This window comes from Sardina pilchardus, chromosome 5 (genome assembly GCF_963854185.1).
Source record: "Sardina pilchardus chromosome 5, fSarPil1.1, whole genome shotgun sequence".
Taxonomy (NCBI): domain Eukaryota; kingdom Metazoa; phylum Chordata; class Actinopteri; order Clupeiformes; family Clupeidae; genus Sardina; species Sardina pilchardus.
In genome coordinates, this window is record NC_084998.1 from 8183566 (window position 1) to 8207716 (window position 24151).

At 42.1% G+C, this 24151-nt stretch overlaps 1 protein-coding gene across 5 annotated transcripts; it reads left to right on the forward strand.

The window, feature by feature from the left end:
- The first annotated feature begins 415 nt into the window (after positions 1-415).
- LOC134080041 (P2X purinoceptor 1-like) lies at positions 416-22348 on the forward strand. Of its 5 annotated transcripts, XR_009939158.1 has the most exons (14): positions 416-828; positions 4976-5120; positions 6117-6188; positions 6942-7014; positions 9799-9883; positions 10315-10395; positions 16695-16836; positions 17481-17626; positions 18317-18407; positions 18816-18881; positions 19067-19162; positions 20892-20972; positions 21080-21137; positions 21512-22348. XR_009939158.1 is itself a non-coding variant. In XM_062536252.1 (13 exons), the coding sequence occupies exons 1-13, from the start codon at positions 692-694 to the stop codon at positions 21083-21085; spliced, it is 1221 nt and encodes a 406-aa protein (XP_062392236.1). In that variant the 5' UTR covers positions 416-691; the 3' UTR covers positions 21086-22348. The 5 variants fall into 5 exon arrangements, 3 of the variants coding, with proteins under 3 accessions (XP_062392236.1, XP_062392237.1, XP_062392238.1); XR_009939159.1 differs by lacking the exon at positions 20892-20972 and having other exon boundaries at positions 21044-21137; XM_062536252.1 differs by having other exon boundaries at positions 21080-22348.
- Positions 22349-24151: the final 1803 nt, after the last annotated feature.

The window sequence follows — 24151 nt, forward strand, 5'->3', positions numbered from 1 at the left end:
TGTGTGTAAATGATGTTACTACAATGTGTTTTAAAATGAAACAATTTGAGAATTAACATGCCTTAAAGATGTGCCTACAAATGGTATTTTTGCATTTCTTTATTCCTATTGTCAGGGTGCTCTTACGTATAGTTATAAATAATAACATACTGTAGATCTACAGTTATCATATTTTAAGACACACAGACGCGGGCAGAAAATATCAAGTGGTTATGCTGGTCAGGAAACTTATCACATCCTGTTGCCTTGCCTTCTTTTGAGTATTTCATAGGTGGGTGGTGCTGGATGCAGGAGAACAAGAGTGTGCATGTAAAGACAGAGCAAGAGATGACAAGCAGATAGTACACAAGATAGGGGAGGGAGGGAAGGAGAGAGGGAGGGAGAGAGAGACAGAGAGGGGGGAGAGAGAGAGAGAGAGAGAGAGAGAGAGAGAGGGAAGTACATCAGTGCTGCTCAGTAACATCTGAGCTGTGAGTCACTGAAGGCTGGGTCTGCAAGTCGGGAACTGTAGAGAGAGAGAGAGTCACCTGAAGAATTAAGCTGTCTGAAAAAGTTTTCGGGTGTGCTTGTGTGTGTGAGTGTGTGAGTGTATGAATGTGTGCTGTGCCAGTGTGTCTACATGCATAAGTGTGACCCAGGCTCCCGGAGCTACTCAGAGAGGATTATCCCAACTCCTTCCTAGCGTTTAAAGATGAGGGACGCCATCGTCAGTGGCCTTCAGGACTTCTTTTATGAGTATGAGACTCCGCGGCAGGTACTGGTGCGGAGCAAGAGGGTGGGGATAGTGTGCCGTCTCATCCAGCTCGGGGTCCTGGCGTACATCATTGGGTAAGACTGCCTTTTTTCTCTCTCTGGAATGTCCAAATTGGGAATGTATGAGGCAAAGCGGAAATATTTGCACAACCTTCAAATATTTCAGTTTCTGTATGTGTGGGAAGAAACACATCTGTTCAAACTTGCAATGTTCATCCACTAATGTCTGGATCTGTAATTCCTCCCCCTGCGTTAAGATTCAAATCATAGTATTGTTCAAATTTTGGGGTGAAAATGCAGACAGAGGACCAAATTCAAAGATCTCTGGACAGTTACAGCCACACAGTCATGCTTTTAATGAGTAACTAAAGAGTGCGAGTGCCTGCTTGTCAGCCACTGACACATTCCTGACAGCTAAGAGAGACTTTAACTTAAGGATTTGTTTCATCTCATCTCTGTTCAAAACCCAGTGGACTCTATAGCACTGGTTAAGACGTGTGAGAGCCCATCTTACTTTATGGATGGGCTATTCGTGTGAAGAGGAAGCGTCTGGTTGTCAGATAGAAGAAGTGTGTTTGGAGGGAGCATAAAGGATGGGGGGCACGGCATGGTATGGAATGCATGGCAGGCATGCAGGAAGGAAGGCGGTGCTGGGAATAGGTGAGGGTGTTCAGGAGAAGTGGAGGGAACTGCCAAGTGTTGCAATGTTATGTCATCACAGGGGGCAACAGACAATAGGCAAGGCTAGGAGATGGGAGAACTCTCTTCTCACCTGCAACTTAGGGGCAAAGATGGTCTAGATTGTCTATAAACCGTCTCTGTTAGGGGTATCAAGCATGGTATAGCCTAATCATACCAAACATAATTTTTACCAAAGGTTTCATGAATTTCTGTGTTTAACATTTCACATTTAAGTACTGTAAATGTAGCGTTAACAACTAGGGAAATTATTTGTGTCTCAGGGTCTGAGATGTGCTCACACATCAGGGATTTGTATATTTTCATTTGTGCTTTTAGAACACGGCTATAATACACAAAAATACGACGAGTCCAATCATGAGTAACCAACTATAGAGTCAGAACAACAAGGGAGACAATTTGATTCAAAACATGTTTTAGAGATAAGAAATTGGATAAGCTTGTTTTCATAACACAGTCACAGTGTAACTTTCTCCTCTCTTAATAGCAATAAATAATAATGACCAAAATAGCAAATAGCATAATAGTCTGCCAAATAGCATAACCATAACCATAACCAATAATAAACTCTAATGACTAATTAATTACATGATTCATTCATTAGTGACATGTTATTGTAATTGTTAATATGTAATTATGTGCCCCCCCCCCCGCCACACACACACACACACTGAAAGCATGTGTTTAATGTATTAACCAAATAAAAGAACGTTTCATGTATTATTTCAATTTTATTTGTATTTACCTATAGCCTACCTTGTTTATGCACATGGTTGCCAGGTTTCAGTGTTGAGATGACAGGGCATAACACGCCTCCTCTACCACTGTTTTGTAAATGCTGAAAAACAGATTTTTACATAGTCATAGAGTGACTGAAATGTTATTGGTTAGTAAGCACATCCTTTTCTATTTCCTTTAATCAAGTCAATGGCTCAGGCTTACATCTTTGAAAGGAGCTTAAATATTTTTCATTTGAAGAGTCTCAGTGCGTTAGATAAGAGGGCAGAGGCAATATCTGATATTTATCTAATATTTTATCATCAGCTCTTCTTGTGTCTGTCTTGAACTTTTCCGTATTCAAACAGTTTCACTCAGAACTTCTTCCAGTTTTGTCCAAATGTCACTGGCATATCATTATCAACAAGAAATCTCTTTTGAAGTCTGTATTTCTTGCGCTTCAGCCACCCCCACAACTCATGCACCCACTTATCAGCGCACATCCTGTCGCATGGTGATGGACATCAAACTAGATTCGATTAAAGCTTGTCCAGAGCAATCTAAGAACTGTAAGGGCGACAGCCGAGATCAGAAATTGCTCTTTTGAACCCCATAAAAATCAGACGAGGGGAACTTTAATAGAATATTAGGTCACCTCAGGGGGATTGTCATGGAACAGAATAAATTGGCCACTCATACCACCACCCCCCCCCCCCCCCCCCCCCCCACACACACACACACACACACACACACACCCGACATCAGAGAGAGATAATCCAAAACTCACCAAGGCGGTGCTGAGACAGAGAAAAAAATACTGACGTCTTCTGTGTTTCATCTTATGCAAAACTGATGATGTAAAATAATCTATTGGTGACTGCACTTTATATCACTTTAGCCCAGTCTTGGTAGTGATGCATTTGGCTTTGTGACCAGTGATAACTTCAAAAAAATGGGCAGGGTAGGATTTCTGTAGGATGTAAACTTTTTTTTTCTGAAGAACAGCAAACATCAGTAGGCAAATTGTGTTATGATCGTATACGATGGGAACTGATTATGTGGTTGTCCAGCAATAGTTGTATATTGTATAATCATCTTACTGTAAGTGACATTTTATCAAACCAACAGGAAAGCAAATACAAAGCAAATGAAAGCTATTTTTTTGGCGCAGAATTTTCCTAAGAACACCCCAATGCAGTCGTGAAGGCCTCTAGCCTGCCTTTCATTGCTTTGTTGTTATTTATTATGAATGTAATGAAGTGGGATGAAATTAGTCCACACTCCAAAAAGCAGAATAGGTAATGGGATACATAAACAGGTAAACAGGTCCAGTTCATTATCTTACATGAAATTGCATGACTCAACACCTGGCAAAACTCAACATCTGGCAAAACTCTAGCCAAAGTTCCATCCTGAAGTTCCGCAACTCTGCCTGAATAACTTGCAAGTTGGTTCTTGCACCAAGAAGAAAGGGAAAAGAAAGAATACTGACCCACACTCAGTTCACCCTAACAAACGTGTGTGGCTGTTTAGCTTCAGACCAGGGGTTAAGGTTTATCATGTTCAGTTACAGATGTCAGATAAACTGCGTAGATGTGTATCTATATTACCGTTGCAATACACTCTGAGTTCTCATGTAGCTTGTTCTTATAACTCTTGCAATGATAGTTGTCCATACACCATCTTTCAGTAACCTTTCAGGTTACAGTATACCATCAATCAGTAAACCATTGGTGATGAGGAAGCTACTGTATGTCTTACAAAGCAATGAGTACTATATGGAGTGGACTTTTATGTGAACAAATAGGCCTACAAACACAGGATGTGTACAAGCTCTCCTTTATGGCACTGTCTTATCACTTCACTGTAGGGGTGGGAGTTGGCAAAAAAGTGACGATTCGATACTATTGCGATATTTGGGCCACAGTACGATATTATTGCGATTCTTATTGCGATACAACAAGTATTGCAATTCGATTCTGCGATATGTATTGCTATTCACGTCTCCCATATTATTCAAAGGCATTACAAAAAATATGGAAAATAATACTATTCAACTCACTCTGTCGTGGCATAGTGCATGTCGAGGTCCTTACTATTCACTTTTTTCATTAAGTATCGCGATACTTTTATACTAGAATCGATATAATTGTGCACACAAAATATTGCGATACTGAACAACATAAATGTTTCTCCCACCACTACTTTAATGTATTTTAGTGTGCATTTATCGCTTAAGAGAGAAATCTCTTCTAGACATTTTTGATTAACAAGTAAATGTGAAATAATGCGTCTGAGTGACATGATACAGCAATGTGTATAGTCCAGCATTGTTATACAGTACAAATGGCTGAATAGCCTACTATACATGAATATCAATTTCACCACATCTTTAGATGCAGTTGTTGGAGTGTCATAAATTACAAAGTCACAATCCAGATCTCATCTAAAGCATCACATGTCAGCTTAATGTGGCGTAGAACTAGTTTACAGCCATCCAATAAGACTGTATAGCAGATGGCAGTTGATGGAATGACAACATCACTGAAAGCAAATATGCTGCCCAGTGCATTGCTAATAAATAGTTCAGAGGAAATATAATCCTTGCTACGCAAATATGTATTTTTCTTCCTGTCCACAGGCTGGCAAAATCCTTGTTCAAGAAATGAACGCATCATGTAAACAAGCACTTCAAACTAAAACAGGAAATGCAAGAGACTCTAGTAGCAAAACTGACCACACATCTTGTTTTCTTTATCTCACAACTGGAAGGGTTGTTGTTGTTGTTGTTGTTGATCTTTCAAAGATGGGTGTTCATCTATGAGAAAGGCTACCAGATTGAAGACTCAGCTATCGGATCTGTGCTAACCAAGATGAAGGGAGTGGGCCACACATCCGAGGATGAGGAGGAACGGGTGTGGGACGTGGCCGACTACGTCTTCCCCGAACAGGTGTGTGTTTTGGTCTCTCACCAAGCATTGGACTGATCTCAAAATGAGACATAATAACCATTCTTTTTTTACTCCAATACAGTGCTTTCTCGGTGTACTATTTTCCCATTCTTAATGTGAAATCATTCAGTGATGAGTAGAGCTGAAATAAAAATAACCATCCCATTCTCTTGGCAGAACACTGAGCAGGTGGTGTGACCCATCAGAGGATAGACTCCTATAGAGAGACTACAAGGGGGATATCTAAATAAACTGTTATTTAGATTAACAAACACACTATAAGCTGACACTTGTGTTTGAAGGTCACCTGTTCCTGGAATTTAACACTGATGTTTTCACAACACTGTGCAGTGATACTGTGTCAACGATAGTATGGCAACAGGGGATCTTTCACAATTTCCGTGCACTTCCGTGTCCAAATTTGAGGACAATTGTAGCCTACTGTAGCCTACAGTAGGCCTTGACGAGTGTACGACGTTACGCATGACATGCAGTAGCCTAACCCGTGTTCAGTATGTTAGCCAATCTACAGTAGCATGAGTTTATTTACGAGAAATCAAGCAAGTAAGACCTATGAGTAAGACGTTATCTAAGTAAGCAGACGTAGGCCTATTGCACACACTGTCATCATTACAATACAAAATAGGAGAGTGCATATTGACAAAGGGTGGTTTGCCGTTAGCATGCAAAGAGAAATGATTTGAGACGTGCAGCTTCTCATCTCCAAATACAGTGAGGGAGGTGAGGCCCTGTCTGATGCTACACCAGATGCCAGACGTGACCCCTGGCCATAGACTCTCTCTGAGAGATCCATGAGCTGCACGCTAAAGTGTATACAGCCATTAGCCGAACTCTTAAACAACGAACAAAGAACACAATGTGCACGGCTGTCAAGAGAGATTTTAAAACAAAAGCAAGCCGGTTGAAAAATTATAATCACATCAACCCTACTTGTGTGGAAGATTCTGACCTTACTCGTATGTCCTTTGTCCAAAGGGGGACGCGTCGTTCGTGGTGATGACTAATTACATAATCACCGAGAGGCAGAAGCAGGACAAGTGCCCGGAGGTATGTAAACACTTTCACTCACTATGTCTTCAGTCTTCCTCAGCTGGTTAGCCCCCCTTTCTCAAAGGGCATTTGGACCCTTTTATCCCTTGTGTTACACTGTAAGTGTAAGGGTTTCTAGAGAGAGAGAGAGAGAGAGAGAGAGAGAGAGAGACAGAGAGGGAGAGAGAGAGAGAAAGTTGTGATATATAAGAAAACTCAAAAGGTGTTCATCAGACAATGGGGACAACAGGTGTGCAAATGTGAGAGCAGAAAATAAACCGTGAGGAGACCTTTCTTTTCCTGTGTTTATCTTTGTCTCTCTTTGTCTTAGTCTGGCTATCACCATACTTTGAGCTGCTGGGCGAGATCCAAATAGTCTGTCTTGCACCTGTACCCAGTTTCAGTGATCTGCCCCCCATCCAACACCTCTTTTCTGGAGGGAGATAAAATAAATGAGCGTCACGGACAACTGAGTTTCCTCCTCCTTTAAGGCATTTATTCCTGTGTTTAAAACTGTTGTGTAGATTCTAGAATATGATTTGCAGTTTTGTTTATGCAGTGAGAAGGGATATTTATTTCATTCTCACATTTCATAACTTTCTGCGTTATTCAAGCTGTTACTGTCATGCAGAGTTTAATTTTGGATATGGTTGAAAAGAGGAAATATGCATATTTTCAGGATGTGAAATAATTGGTCTGAATCCTACACCATTATCTATAACAAAATCCAACATAGGCATGACCCAAACATGACACGATTTTGTCTTTCAGCTTAACGATGGCAAGAATTCCTGCACCACGGACAAAGACTGTGAAGGGGGACGATACAAACGTACGGGAAATGGTACAACCCCACAGTCATACCAAGATACTCACAGCGTGACCCCCCACACACACACAGCCTCCATGCACTTTCCTGCCGTGTGTGAACACTCAAGCCTCTTCACTTATGTAACACGCAGACACTTTCAAACGTATTCCTCCCTCTAACATGCTGTAGGTACCTCGCATGGCTTCGCATCACTACCACTGCCTTGAACTTTGCCGCTAACGCTTCATGCTGTAATGGGAAGAAGGTCCATCATGGGATCCATTTGAACACTGACAGGAACAAGATTAGGCCTACAGTGTGCATAATCTCAAAAGTCGCACGTGCCACTGACTGCATGCAAGTGACTATCTGACAAGACACTTTACAATGAATACTTTGTTTTGTTAGTAGTATTTGATGTAGTATGAAAGTTCTTCGTGTTTAAGATACAAACTGCAAGTATGTGTAACACAAGTAAGTGTTAACTGAGAAAACTGGGAGACCTTTAAAGGATTTTCTAGTGACAGTGTAATTAAAACCTGCCTTATAAGACCGATCCCTTAATTGTCAATGACATTGACATAAACATTATTATGCCATGTCTGTTTTAGCAGACCGATAGCTGACACAACCACTCTCAGAATTGCGAATGTCATTACAGCTCATATACTATTGTTATGGCAATAACCAATTTGGATCATACAACAGTGTACGTCAACAAAGGAAATGGACTTTGATACTTTTTATAACTAGGCTACTTGCGACAGGATATGAAATCCACCCAGACACACTTACGTTATGCAAATCTCAGGTCACAGAGTTCAAGACAGCTACTGAGTCAGTTAAGAATAATTGAAATAGCCTAAAGGCTGGTCTCCCCAAATATTTGGCCATGGTGTTTACCAAACACATGTGGGACTCCACTCTACTCTAGCCTACATTATAAATCAAACATCCTGCTGGTATGATGGCCCTCTGTTTTTCTTCTGAATCTTTTCTTATACATGTAGGTTGTGTCTCAACCTTGTGGTTAGGTTCTCCTTAAAAGTAAATTGACTTAGATCTCCAGATCCTGTTTAAGCGGGCGCATAAGGACGGCCTCAGCAAGAGCTACAGCACGCTAACAGTGCAGCCTTAACTAAACATGGCGTTGCGCTGATAAACACTCCCAACAATTCAGGCGTTTTTCATGTTGTGAGAAAGAAGAGAAAGCCTTGATAAAATCAACAACCTCTCCAGTTAATAACAACCAGACACTGCATACGACAGGGCTATGTTTCACACAATGTATGTACAGTAAGATAAGAAACATAATGCTTTGAGCAACCATAAATGAAGACCATTAGAAACTGACACGCATTCATGCATAGCAAGCAATGTTTTACAGTGTATACAATTAATAGAGGGAACTTTTCCCACAGACTCCATCTTGCTTGCACACTCCTCGCAGTATTGTCCTTATTAGTATGTATTGTGATACCCCTGTTTCTTGTGTGGCCTCAAATTATATCAGGATGCCAGGCTATATTGCACATTATTTCATCTTTGGTGTTCTTGGCACCTTACTCTACCAGATATTCCACAAAAGGAATGGAAGTATGTGTCAGAGGCTGTGGTATGATTTGTAAGCAGTGTTGACAGGAAGTCACTGGATATTATGTCAGACACTCTTACAAACATGTATACTCAATAACTCTCTGAGGAACACAGAAAATATCTCACTACATGTTTTTTTTTTCATCTTGTGTGGAATGCAGACAGCTGCGAAGCGTTCATAATATCAGAAAGATAAAAACAATGACTATTTTTTTTTTTAAAAAGCTAGTGTTTAGTTTTGATCACGTAGTTTTTTTTCCAGTATGGGTTTCAGTATTTGTAGTTGTTTACGGTTTTAACACTCTTGAACTTTGCAGCATGCCATGAATGATTCCAGGAATTTGGTGCAATATGAAAAAAAACAACCAGATATTTGGTTCGTCTGTGCTCTTTAATGCTTCTCACCCCTCTGCTGATTCTTTGCCTTTTTAGGCCATTCACTAGAGCTGCATGTCCTCTTGTTCAGACCAAGGACTCTAATTTGAGGGGGCAGTAACTTGACTGATAATGGTGGTTGCAATCCAAATAAACGTGCCACGCGCTCCCACGGCCATTCACACACAAAACAGTGCGTGTGTGTGTGTGTTTGTGTGTGAGAGAGAGTTTAGTCGACCCAAGGCAGAATCTAGCACTAAATATAATTTGGCCCTGATCTGGCCTAAGAAGAGATTCTCAGTCAGCTCCTATCTGGCGGAGATTGCATACAGCCTGATTTGCTCTTAAAGGCTCAGTCTGCTCTTCTAATCTCAGATATGTTTTTTTCTAAAAGTTAGCAAGTTGCTCTTCGTGTATTACTTGCTCAGAGCTCAGAGAGTTTGGGATAAAAAATAAAAATAAAAAAACAACCTCTCAAACATCGTGGCTCAATGCTGAGCGTGGCTGAGGAGTTCATTTATCCACAACTCTTCCCAAAACCGAGACCGAAGTGCAGACCATGCCAGAGAGAGCAGCTGATCCAGGAACAGATCTTATGTACAGTATCGCTAGTCTGGAGGTTACTGCTGCCAAAATTAGGGTCCACGGTGAGAGATGTTGTCTCAGTTGCCCTCATTTCCCTCACTGATGGTTCCCTGTTGCCCGCTATCTCTCTCTCTCTCTCTCTCTGCCCTCCCTCTATCTCTCTCTCTCTCTCTCTGCCCTCCCGCTCTCTCTCTCTCTCTCTCTGCCCTCCCGCTCTCTCTCTCCCTCTCTCTCTCTCTCTCTGTCCTCCCGCTCTCCCAGGGTATATGACGGGGAAGTGTGTCAACAATAAGACCTGCGAGGTGCGCGCCTGGTGCCCTGTGGAAGATGACCGGACCATTCCAGAGTACGCACACTCACACACTCACTACAATTTATTCACGTCCACACACATGTTTAGTCAAGGGCAGTTCACAAATGAGCCAATACATCATCATCTTTACTTAATCCTGGAACCAGAGGCTACAGATGCACGCAAGATAGCCATATGAGAGATAAATGCAGTGCTGTCAAACTACAAGCAGCAGAGCAATGGCTGTTTATCATAATAGCCATTAGATCACCGCTAACCTGTTCCACGATGATGAACACACCCATTTCAACTATAAACAGTTAACAGTGTTTCCACATTAGTTTGAGCTTATGGCAGGGTTTGTGTCTCATTGCTGGTGCAGCATGGAAAGTGTAACACTTATGCTCACGGTGTCTGTCAGACTTCGTGGAGATCATGTCTTATCTGCTGTGAGCCCCTCTCTTCTCTCTCTGTTCTCCATCTAGTCCCCCACTGCTGATGTCTGCTGAGAACTACACCCTCTTCATCAAAAACTCTGTTACCTTTCCTCAGTTCGGCGTGGTCAGGTGAGTGACCCTGGTGTGTGTGTGTGTGTGTGTGTGTGTGTGTGTGTAAATATACAGTGCCTATAGAAAGTCATCATACCCTTTTGAAATAGTTACTTTTTTTGTCTTACAGCCTGAAATCAAAACCAATTTTAAAAACAATCTTTTTCAGTTTTATTCACAAATTTAGCTGTACAACATCAAAATAATGAAAAGAAAGTCAACAGTTCTGAAAATTAATAAAAAACTGAAAACTAGAATAACAGGGTTGGAAAAGTCATCATACCCCTGACTTAATACTTTGTATAGCTTCCTTTTGCTTTCATTACAGCCCTCAATCTGTTTGGATATGTCTATTATAGCTTTCCACACCTAGATTGGGGAATATTTGCCCAATCTTCCGTGCAAAATCATTAAAATTCAGTCAAATTCTGTAGGGAATGGCGATGGACTGCTCTCTTCAAGTCAATCCACAGATTTTCTATAGGATTTAAGTCAGGGCTCTAACTTTGCCACTCAAGGCTAGTCACCATCCTATCCTTAAGCCACTACTTTGTTCTTTTGGCAGTATGTTTAGGACCATTGCCGTGTTGGAAGGCGAATGACCTGCCCATATTCAGCTGTCTAGCATGGGGGCTGCAGGTTTTCCTCAATCATTTGGGTGTACTTGGCAGCATCCATTTTCCCTCCTATCCTGACCAATTGCCCAGTCCCCACTGAAGGGAAACATCCCCACAACATAATGTTGCCCCCACCATGCTTCACACTAGGTATGGTGTGTTTTGGGTGTGTTTGGGTGTGTAAACTGTGTTTGGTAAGCGCCTGGAGCTCAGTCCAAAAAGTTCAATCTTAGTCTCCAAAAAGTTCAATCTTAGTCTCTTCTGACCATAAAAGCTTTTTCCACATGGTAGCAGAATATTCCAGATGTGTTTTTGCACTGAACTCCAAGCGCAATGTTTGGTGAAAACCAAACACAGAACACCACCCGAAACACACCATACCTAGTGTGAAGCATGGTTGGGGCAACATTATGTTGTGGGGATGTTTCTCTTCAGCAGGGACTGGGCAATTGGTCAGGATAGGAGGGAAAATGGATGCTGCCAAGTACACCCCAAATTCTTGAGGAAAACCTGTGTCCCTCTGCTAGACAGCTGAAGATGGGCAGGTCATTCGCCTTCCAACACGACAATGATCCTAAATATACTGCCAAAAGAACAAAGCAGTGGCTGAAGTATAGGATGGTGAATATCCTTGAGTGGCAAAGTCAGAGCCCTGACTTAAATCCTATAGAAAATCTGTGGATTGACTTGGAGAGAGCAGTCCATCGCCGTTCCTTACAGAATTTGACTGGATTTGAACAATTCTGCACGGAAGATTGGGCAAATATTCCCCAATCTAGGTGTGCAACGCTATAATAGACATATCCAAACAGATTGATGGCTGTAATGAAAGTAAAAGGAAGCTCTACAAAGTATTAAGTCAGGGGTATGATTACTTTTCCAACCCTGTTATTCTAGTTTTTATTTTTTTATTAATTTTCAGAACGGTTGACTTTTTAAAAATTATTTTGATGTTGTACAGCTACATTTGTAAATAAAACTGGAAAAGATTGTTTTTAAAATGGGTTTTGATTTCAGGCTGTAAGACAAAAAAAAAGTAACTATTTCAAAAGGGTATGATGACTTTCTATAGGCACTGTATGTATATGTATGTTTGTGTGTGTGTGTACTGTACACATGTAAAGGTATAGATTTCTGTTGAACACACATTTTCTCAAAATACAAGAAGAGCCAATGAATAGATCGAAGAACTACAGTATAAATGCTCCTCAGATCAAGGTGGTCAATTAGGTGACCAGTGTGTGTGTGTGTGTGTGTGTGTGTGTGTGTGTACAAATGTTACAATTAATATAGGAGTATAGGCTTAGAAGACATGTCTGTTGAATCTATACCTGTAAGATCAAAGAGAACAGCAAAGAATAGACCCAGGAGCTACTGTGCATCCTTTTCATTTAAAACTCTGTTACCTTTCAGTTCAAAGTTGTCGGGTTGGTGACTTTGGTGTGTGTGTGTGTGTGTGTGTGTGTGTGTGTGTGTGTGTGTGTGTGTGTGTGTGTGTGTGTGTGTGTGTGTGTGTGTGTGTGTGTGTGTGTGTGTGTGTGTGTGTGTGCAAAAGTTACAATTCATATAGAGTTATTAGTTCATAGTCTTGGACACTCGCCTGTAAAGATCAAAGAGGCGCCACAGAATAGATACCTCAATACCTTTTGCCAGGTAAAAAACACAACACTCACAGCAGTTAAGCTTCCATGCAGGAACTTAATCAAATACATAGATGTGCCTCTGCACCAGTTATGCATTTTTATTGCACACACCGACCTGGAACGAGGCCATTCATGTTGGGAGTCCAGTTTTTCAAGGCTAGCATGATCAAAGCGTTTGCTGTGGACTTATCTTCAGAGACACCACAGGGAGCATAAAACGGATGCTAAATCAAACATGACTAAATCAAACTGCAGGAACAGATTAAATTAAGTATATGAAATCCCCCTGTGTCCCACTGCCATTTACGGTCAGTGTGTTGACGGATAAACATGTTTGTGCGGTGGAGTAGCCTAGCTCTGAGAGCAGATGGCTAGAATATGGCCGTGGGGCAGTAGGGACGGTCAAGGACGACATCCTGACCTTATAAATCCACTGGACTGACTGAGGACACGAACCAGAACACTTAACTTTGATCAAGTCCTAATGACTTCAGAACCTTTGAACACCTTAAAGCCTTGAAAACATTTGCAGATGTATGCAAAACCAATCTTACCTCTAGCCACAATCAACAGTCAGCGTTTGCTTAATTTAGGCCTACATGGAATGACTCTCATGCAAAGATGCATTTAGAAATACTGTTTTGGATTCTGGTATATAATGTTATGTGATATATAATGGGTGTTTTAGAGCGCAAATTTATTTTCATCTGACAATAGAACAAGATTCTAAGCAAAGTCCCAATAGCACTGAGCAACTCCATTAACAGCCATTAACAGTGTTTTTTCCTGACATGCTTTTCAAATAGTCTGTTAACATGCAACATGCACTTAGTTTATTAAAGGCACTCTAAGCGATGCTGGGTAACGGTCACTTCTAATAATAATAATAATAATAATATCTTGGATTTATATAGCGCCTTTCATAATACCCAAGGTCGCTTAACAAATGAGAGAGGGGGGGGGGGTGTTAGGGGTCAAAGGACTTTGTGAAGAGAAATGTTTTGAGGTGCTTTTTGAACATGGACAGGGACGGGGCAGAGCGGACATGGAGTGGTAGGGTATTCCAGAGTGTGGGAGCATTGACAGAAAAAGCCCTGTCCCCAAAAGTCCGCAACCTGGTGCGGGGAATGGCCAGCAGGTCCTTGTCAGAGGACCGCAGGGAGCGTGACTGAGTGTAGGGGTGGAGGAGATCAGTGAGGTATTGAGGTGAGAGTCCATGGAGAGATTTGTAGGTGAGCAGGAGGATCTTGTAGGCGATGCGTGACTTAACTGGCAACCAATGAAGCTGTTGGAGAACGGGAGTGATATGCTGCCAAGGCTTTGTGTGGGTTAAAACCCTGGCAGCTGAGTTCTGAACATACTGGAGTCTGCTAAGGGCCTTGGTGGGCAGTCCAGACAGAACACCATTGCAGTAGTCCAGGCGGGAGGTTATGAAGGCATGGATGAGTGTCTCGGTTACTGAGGGTGTGAGTGAGGACCGAAGTCGTGAGATGCTTCTGAGGTGGTAGAAGGCAGACTTGGTGACGTTGTTAATGTGAGACCGGAAGGAGAGAGTGGAGTCAAGGATAACACCCAGGTTGCGCACCTCAGATGATGGGGAAATGGAGCAGCCATCCACGACCAGGGCCAGGTCTCCAATTTTCTTGAGCAGTGGTGCAGGGGCCACCACCATGAGCTCTGTCTTGTTACTGTTGAGTTTGAGTAGGTTTGTGGTCATCCATGATTTGAGTTCCTGCAGGCAGTTGACAAGTTGTGTGGGTGGGAGATGGGAGGAGGGGTTGGTGCTGATATAAAGCTGAGTGTCATCGGCGTAGCAGTGGAAGTTGAGTCCATGTTTACGGATAATATGACCCAGGGGTAGCATGTAAATGGTGAACAACAGAGGACCAAGCACAGAGCCCTGAGGCACGCCATGGTTGACGGGTGCTGGAACAGAGTTGGAGCCATTTAATGTGATGAATTGTTTCCGGCCTGTGAGGTAGGACCGGAACCAGGACAGTGCTGTGCCACTAAGGCCGATGAGTTCAGAGAGGCGACGGAGGAGGATGGTGTGGGAAACTGTATCAAAAGCTGCAGAAAGGTCAAGGAGGATGAGGATGGTGATGAGGCCATTGTCGGCAGCAAGCAGGAGGTCATTTGTGATTTTAATGAGGGCGGTCTCAGTGCTATGATGGGTTCTGAAACCAGATTGAAGAGGTTCAAAGAGCTCATGGTGGGACATGTGATGTTGAAGCTGGGCAGCCACTGCTCTTTCCAGGATTTTGCTAATGAAGGGGAGGTTGGAGATTGGACGATAGTTGTTGTTCTCTTACTTCTGTTAACGTTCAAAACAAACAGAGAGCTAGCACGCTACTTCCTCCCCCTCCCTCCCATGCAATTGAAACTCTCCTAAATGTGTATCTTATCTGTGATTTGCTGGAACAGTTTGTTATGTTTTTAAGGCCCGGGTTGGCCTAGGTTTTGTTGCCATTTTTTAAGCCTGGGATGTCCACAGAGATCGTGTTTTTTTACAGTGTGTTCAAGGCACAGACAGCTGGAGTATTGTGGGGTGATGTATGCTGTAAGTGAGAAAAATGTTTTAGCCTTAAAGAAACGTGTGATATCGCTCAGAGCACCTTTAAGCATTTCTTATCCAGTATGGTTTGTATATAATAGCAAAGATCCTTAAGAACCCTTTTTCAACTATCTCTGATTATAGTATATGTTTATTTTCATAAGGCTGCTGATTGAATGCTATTCTCCTTAATGTGGTCTTTTTAAATTGTTTACTGTTAAATGTTACTATAGTATTGTTGTTATTTGTATGTTTTTTTTTCTTTTTTACTTACTTGGTGACCCAAAGGTGCAGGACAATGTTCCGCATTATTGTGGTTCAGGCTTGTTCCCATTGATATTGGGCCGCAATTTCTTTTCTGGAGAGCTTCAGTCATCAGAAGGCAAATCATCATGATCATCTACTGTAATCAGAATAAATGGAACTGGTTATGTGTGGTTGCCCAGCAACATTGCTGAAAAAGTTGCCCCAGCATGCACATTTTTCTGATATCATCCTACGGCTGCTGAATGACATTGGAATGAGTTGATAAGAGACCACTGCAAATTTGAATACGATTGTCAACTCATTCGAATCTCATTCAGCAACCGTAGGATGACATCAGAAAAATGTGCAGTGGCCTCTTAATTTTTTCCAGAGCTGTGTATACATACAGTATGAAGACCAAACAAAATATTTCCACAAAAGTCCATAAAAGACTACATGCCCACTGTGAAGGAAAACATTATTATCATTGTTGTATGTGTGCTTGCAAGTTGCTGTAGACCTAAATTGACCCTTGACCGCCGACACCTAAATCTGCAGACACAGAATGTTCTTGTCTAGTTCACACCAAGAAAAGTTCAGTGTGCAGATTTTAAGTTCAAAGAGGAACCAACTGCAAAAAGGTGTCTGGTAAACAACTGTTGTAACCACTGATTGTATAACTGATGTGCCATGCTTTGCTGAATAAAAAGACTTGCGCTGCGAGGAGAAAGTCAGAGACTGTTTTGCAGAAAGGAGACACCCACCAAGTTTCATGTGCCATGGTGTTTCAGTGTCCGGTTTCAGTGTCGGATTTGTTAACCAAAAATTCAGGAAGTAGTAGATGACGGGGCAAAAATGCGGACAACCTCTATATCACCGCCACGCTAGCGGCGGTCAAAATAATTATTTGTTTCCCTCTTTTTACTCATCTTTACCAGTGGTGCCAATACATGTGGAGGGCTCTAGTTATCTTGCTTGTGTTTGACCAAAACACCTTACTGTTGCTTTAAAGGCCACTTGTACATCTCCTCTCAACACACATACACACACACACACACACACACACACACACACACACACACACACACACACACACACACACACACACACACACACACACACACACACACACACTCTCTCATTCTCTTACTCCTTCTCTCATTCCCTCACTCTGTATGCTGCTTCAGTTGTAGTTTTTTGTATTAGTGGTCAAAAACGATTAGCATAATCCCTCATCTCCTCTACCTCTGATTTCAGGAGCAATCTGGTTGAAGGCGTGGACAGCAGTTACATCAAGAGATGCCTCTACCATGAGACAAACAGTCCTCTGTGCCCCATCTTCAAGCTGGGAGACATAGTGAGACTCTCTGGCTTCAACTTCCAACAAATAGCAAAAGTGGTAGGTATTGTATTTACAGACACACAACATGTTCAGACAATGTCCCTGCCACACTGTCTAATCTCTGATCACTGATCTTGTGTCTTGCACATATTAGTTCAGTCCTATGCACATATTGGTAGGGTTGGGTATCGAGAATCGAGAATCGATGGGAACCGGGACTAGCTTTCCAATTCTCCCGGAATCGTTCAAAAGTTTAAATTTCAATTCCTAGTATCGATTCCCAGTCCGCGAACCGGAAGAAGAAGCTGCTAAACACCAACGAAGAAGGTGTTTGCATAACCGAGCTGAGGCAACAAGACAGTTCATAGATTTGATATTTATATTGTAGTTGAAAACAGCCCTGTGAGAAATGTATAGTAAATGTCATTCAGAAGGACCGTTGGTTAGCTAGCTCATTTAAAATATCCAAACTTTTTTGACCCTGCCTTTTACAAGAATCGGAATTGAGAATCGTTAGGAACCGGAATCGAAATCGGAATCGGAATTGTTCAAATTCAAATGATACCCAACCCTACATATTGGTGCAGTGTGTTATGGACAGCTCACTAGGATGTACAGTATATGATTGCGTGACTAGATGACTCAGTCAGTCAGTTTATGCCAGAGGCAATGAATAGTTGTTGACATTTGACATCTTGCAGGGTGGTGCGATTGGCATCCTCATCGACTGGGTGTGTAATCTGGATTACAACATTAAACACTGCAAGCCAAAGTACTACTTTCATGGTCTCTATGGTAACGCGCGTGAGACGGACAAGGCCAGGGCATCTGTGGGCTACAACTTCAGGTACTGACCAGTGTGTGTGTGTGGGGGGGGGGGTGGGTGGGTGGGTGGGTGGGATGCAAATGTATGCAACCCCATTCGTACCGCTAACCACAATCAAAAGTTAAAACACTGTTTGCCTAATGGGAGATAAGGCTGCAGGGCTTTAGCACCTTGAAGCCTTGAAAACATTTGCAAATGTTTGCAAACCCAATCTTACCTACTGTAACCACGATCAACTGTTTGCATATCCTTGGTATGACTTTCATGCAAAGATGCATCTAAAAATACTGATACATTTGCATAAGGATGTTTTATGAAACATTATTTGAAGGTGCCGTATGTAGCTGTTACGCTAGACAAAGTTACAGCCAATCAACACATAGCTTCAAACGCATTAGGAAACTTCCAGCACAACTGCCATCTACTTTTAACAAGACCAAATATCTAATGCTGAAGTCATTTTCCTAAAATGATATTATTTTCTTTACACCTATTAGTCAAGAAGCACAATGCACATGCTTAAATTGCTAATGTCACTGGCAATAAACTTGAAAATAATCTTAGGTTCTGTAGTTAGTATTTTATTTATTAATGTTTATAACTGATTTGATTTCATTTTAGTTATGGGTCCATTTAAGGTAAACTGTAGAAAATGGTAAAAAGTAAAAGGAAGTGCTTTCTGATTGATGTAAATTTATTTCGTAATGGCAGGCACGCTAAATACTACATGGAGAACTCGACGGAAATGAGAACACTCATGAAAGTGTTTGGCATCCGCTTCAATGTCATCGTTCGTGGACTGGTAAACAAAATGAATTCTGTTTCATCTGTATTCAGTGGTGTAGTCTACGTGATCCACAGGTACAGTATAGTCTACATGTAGTATATATCAACTGAAAAAGCACCAAGATTGCTGTATGAAATAGCTAAGGACATGTATCAACATACATTTGTGATAGACTGAGACGAGAGGAGAATGAGACATTTTGAATTTGTTATTTGAATGCTGGATATGGAAGAAAACACTCCTGTCCAATAAGGCAAACCTTTCCCTCTGGTCACCTTGAGCACTGCAGGCTTCCTTAGCAATATCACACACTATGCCCATTGCAGCACATTAGACTACACCACTGTCTGTATAGTAAACACATACCATTTCCAAATGATCATAGATTACCTTCACTTTCATAAACGTTGTGTGTCTTATCAGGCAAGAAAATTTGATATCATCCCAACACTTACAGCAATTGGATCAGGAGTAGGGATCTTTGGAGTGGTAAGACTACAGTTTAAGCTGATACATACTGGGAATCCAATGTAATCTCTGAAAATCAAATGAAAATAATTTGATATGTATAAAAAAAATACTATGGTATTAGTATTGTAGGATTCTCCACCATGACTGTACAGTAGATGCGTTCACAACTTGAATGGTCAACAACCTCTTTGTGTCCTCCGCAGGCAACCGTTGTGTGTGACCTTGTGCTGTTATATGTTTTGCCCAAGAGAGATTTCTACAAGAATATGAAATTCAAATCAACAGTCATGGATGATGAAGTAAGTACAGGCATGAGAGTGGCATCCTGACCACAGAGGCAGAGAGGAGTTTAGTGTGCCTATGTGTGTGTGTGTGTGTGTGTGTGTGTGTGTGTGTGTTGTGGTTGAATACATCTTCTGCTATTTTTTGCTGATTTGCTGTTTACCCTGCTTAATATGTCTGCTGCTGTTTTCTATGTGTACTGTATGTGTGTTGTTGAAGTGTGTGCTATTTTAGATGGTGAGTGTAGTCTACAGGATGAGGCCTCAGGAAATAATCCTGATAGGCTGAGAGAGTGTGAGAGCAGAGGGCTCTTGGACATTTCTATAAATATTATTGTTTTGTTGAGGTTTCACATGATGAGAGTTTCACAGACAAAGCTTACAGCCCTCAGACTTAGTCAAACTTTTAGTCTTTTACCGTCAGTTATTTGATTGAATTTCATTAAATAACATTGACAGAAGGATTACTACTATGTCTTCGATCTTACTTACTATGGCTTCGAATGACATTATCGATCTTATATGATATAATTATATGATATGATATATTGTGAATAAATAGTAACATGTGGTTCTACTTATACTCCTGACAAGAGAACAGTGAGGCTTGACACTAAATGACCTTACTGTACTGTAATTGACCCTATAAGCAGATGGTCGTGGATCTGTCCGAGGTTTCTTCCTTAGTATGTATCTCCAGTTCTAGGGAGTTTTTTCCTCACCCCTGTTACTCATGGGCTCCCTCTGAATGCTTAACACACTGTATAAAGCGCCATGAAACATGTGTACTCTTTTGGTGCTCTAGAAAGGAAATGAAATTGACATTGAAAACAGCAAAATAGAGCTATGCTGTGTGGGCACTGCATCAATCCTTTAGGATCACAAGGTGGCAGTACAGACACAATAGCGCAATGAGCTGGTCTGTTAGAATGAGTTGACACACACAGCACATACTCAGTTGAAGTAAAGCAGGGGCTGCAGGGCTTTTGCATAATGCAGACACCTTTCACAATCACTACTGGTGAACAGGTTATGACTATTTAATCGTTTATTCATTAATGTGTTAAAATTGATTAATAGATGTCGGCTATTAATATGGCTAAAACCTTTTGGTGATTTGCTGTTTAGACTGCATTCATCAAAGAGAAGCAGCTTACGCTTGAGTTAGTGTGAGTGAAAGGCAGTTCGTCACTCCTGCCGGTGAGCTGCCTGCTCTTAGGAGTCTTTTACCACCAGTCCTGCGGAAACAGAATTCATCCGTCCATATCCCTGCTCAGAAGTTACCTAGGCAACGCAGCGAACTGGGTGCTGCTGACACAACTTGTCTTCTTCTAAAGGTAGACAGAGAGAGAGAGAGAGAAAGAGAGAGAGAGAGAGAGAGAGAGAGAGAGAAAGAAAGAAAGAAGGGGGTCGGGTCGGGGTTTAGACGAAACTAAGGTGAGGGCAGATCTTAACCTGCAGCTCTCCCACTCAGCCTGACTCTCCTCCCGAAGGCAAAGCAGAAAGACAGCTGGGCTCTTTTGTTTGCCAACGAGGGACAGAAACTATGCGCTGTCTTTTAATCTCTCTTCTTGGGAACCACGGGCATGGAGTTACATAGAGGCGTAGGCATCTATAAATCCTCAATGTTTGTTCCTCTGAACTCTGTTAACTTGAGTGGTCCCAACATTACATACACACACAGGAACTGTTTGCCGTAGCACTTCCAGCTAACACTTGAGATGTTTCATTTCTCTGTAATGTGAAGACGAGCGGCAGTGGCTCAAATGAGGGAGACGTATCTATGACCAACGTAGGCTCAAAAGACCCAGCTCCAATAACGATGAAGGTGACTGTTTACTTCCACAAACACTCCTGTATCTCATACCCCATCTCTATAATGTTTGTTCTCATCTTCAGGCCTTACTTGGTGACTCTGGACCTTTATCTCCACAGGATTGACTGCCCCGCCGCTTAAATCTTCAGCCTCGCTGCCGTGACAACTGACTGCACTGTAAGAACACAAAACACACACTGGAGTAGATATGCTCGCACTGGGTCAGAAGGGTCTTACAAATGGGCATTTGCAAGCCTGTGGACTTGACACTGTACTACATAAAAGTCTCCCAAGAATGATTCCACATCCATGTTCAGCAGAGGGTTTTTTTTTTTTTTGTAGTATCACAACATTTGGGTGTGTAATCTTTTTTGCCCATAGACTGTCTGGGAATCAGGTCCTGTCCCTTGTACTACACGGATAACACAGTCTTTCACCAACATCATCTTTTTCTTGTCTTCATAGTGTCTTCACTGGGCTGTTTCTGTAATCCTACAAATAAACACGTTTTTTTAGTGCGATATGTGGCTAACTCACTCTGCATCTTCTAGTCTAGTAGGAGGAGGAGAGGACATGTTGGGATTATAGGACCTCACAGTACACGACTGGTGTAAGGCCTACTGTATGTGATCATTCATTCTGATATGTCTATTGGGTTGTTTGTTCATGACATGTGGTCATATGCAAGTTCTTTTGGAATGTGTACGGTCAGGGAGTACTGTCCATGTGACTGGTACTAACGAAAGTAAAACCACACAAGACAAATTTGTTCTGAAAAAGGCTATGGAGGCCCATGTCGTTGTGATATCTTTTATTGTCTTTGATTATGTCTAAATGTACAAAAGCATGCAAAAAATAGCCTCTTTGTATATATCGGTACATATTTACATTGTAACAGTTGCATTCTCCATTTTTTTTTTTTTTTTCGTGTGTATGTCATGCTTTGTTTTTTCGTGTGTGAGAAATGTACATTCAGATTAGGCAGAAGAGCACAGACAGCCATTGAACATACATCTTAGACAGGCACTAAAACACAGACAGAGGGACGGATCTAATGGGCGCCGTGCTGTCGGGGCTACATGCTGTACAATCTCACTGTTGTCTCACTAAGCCCTTTAGCTGGATATTCACAACTGAAACAGATAGAGTGCCACCCATGTCATTGGAGTTAATTAGAGACAAGAGTACCTCAGTGATGACTGACATTGTCCCTGTGAAAGTTTACTGCCTACAGTAGTTATACCTGCATTTGTGTTTGTTTTGTTGTTGTTGTTGTTTTGTTTTTGTTTTTTTCCCTTAGAATGTAAGGTCCCATTCTGCTGTTGGGAGCTATCGGATTGACTGTGTGAAAAGAAAAATGAATGTTGAATAAATATGCTGAAGACAAGTGCCGTGCACAGTTGTTGTTTCATGTGTTTGGTGAAACTAATTTCCTATTTACAGAGAGTGAGGAAACCCTCATGCTTCAGTAGATGAAGGAGAAAGAGCGGGGGGGGGGGGGCTTGTGCATAACAACACATCGCATAACCAGGAAGTACAGCACCACCAGGAGCACTGAAGCTAATCGTAATGGATTGTGGCAGCGCCATGCTAGCGTAGCCATGCTAGCGTAGTGCGCGTACAGTATGAGGGGAAGCAGGGCGGCCACAGACAAGCCACAGGGCAGGAGGACACGACGCAACATACAGTAGAGGTGCATAGAGAACGTCTGAGGCTAAATGCCATCAGTGCAGTGAAGAGCCAGCATCCACTCTTCTCACACAGCTATGCTGCGCAATCTACTGGTATGGGTAGAAAAGAACGTTTGCAGAAGGAAAGAGATTGCAAAACATGTTTTTGGGGGCCTGGGGGGGGGGGGGGGGGGATGCACCCATGTTGGTGTCATTCATTGGTTAAACTGAATGGACATGGAGGGAAGCGCAGAGCTATTTGAGAAGATAACCAGCCATCACAACACATTCAGGAGATTGAGTTCAGGCGCTAGTAAAGGGAGTGGCAACGGAAAACAAGACAAAGAGACAGAAAGGAAACACTCCGAGGTGATGATCTGGCCTGTCATGCACATTATTAAGAAGCACATCCATTTCAGGGTAAAGAAAGCGGCAAAACCTCAGCCTCCCCTGGGAGCATCAGCTGGTGGAAATGACCCATGAAGAGTCAACATGAGACTGGGGAGAGGAGATGGAGGAGAAATATTAAGATGAAAGAGAGAGAGAGAGAGAGCAGAGAAGGGAAAAACACCATCTGCCATGTGTGTGAGACAGCATAGATACAGTGCTGGCTGGTGAAGAAGTGAAACTAGAGAGCCAACTGTACAGAGACATCAGGTCAGCGAAGGTCGTTAGAGGACATGAGCATGCAGTGATGCCTCTTGCATAGCCAGCTGGAGGACCTCTCGAGGGCTTCCATGGGTAAAATAAACCCACATGTCATGCACATGCCATAGAATCTCTCATCACGCGCATGTTGACAGCAGCCCTCAGAGGGTATTCTGTTAAACAAGCTCTATCGAAGCAAGATTATCGGGTTCTCTATCGAAGCAAGATTATCGGGTTCATCAGTTAGTGTGAATCTCCACTTTCGATCATCCTGAGGCCTTCAATATGAGAAATGGCCTTCAATGTGGAAATGTGGAATAGTGGGTTGTTTGTTTGAATCGGGGTGATTTGTTTGTGTTTGTACACTGACCACAGATATGTGCTGGTTCCACATGACAGAACAAAAGCTGCAGTTCTTTTTCACACCTACAGAATGTGAAAAGGATATTCTGCATATTCTCAATGCATTATTTCCACTAATGTGTGTACACCAGACACACCATTTTACTGGATAAAGTTTCAGCAATTAAAGAAGAAAAAAAGTACATTCACATGGAGATCAATGCGAGTTCAGACTACAGTACCACAGTAGCCATTTCAAATGGACAATCAAGTGTTCTGAATGACCGATAAAAAAAAACTGGACATAGGCGGAGGACGGGGAGGGGGAGCAAGGAGGGGGAGTGCATTCCGTTGTGGCGATGAGAAAACTAGGGCAGGGGGATTGCATGTTGATTCATTGTGTGCCACGTGGCAATAGCGAGGAGTTTTGATTCTGTTTTTTTTTTGCTAATCACCAGTTTGAAAATCCTCTGCCACGCACTTGCCGCGGATGAAAATGATCCATCAACATGCTTTCATTGGCGGAACAAT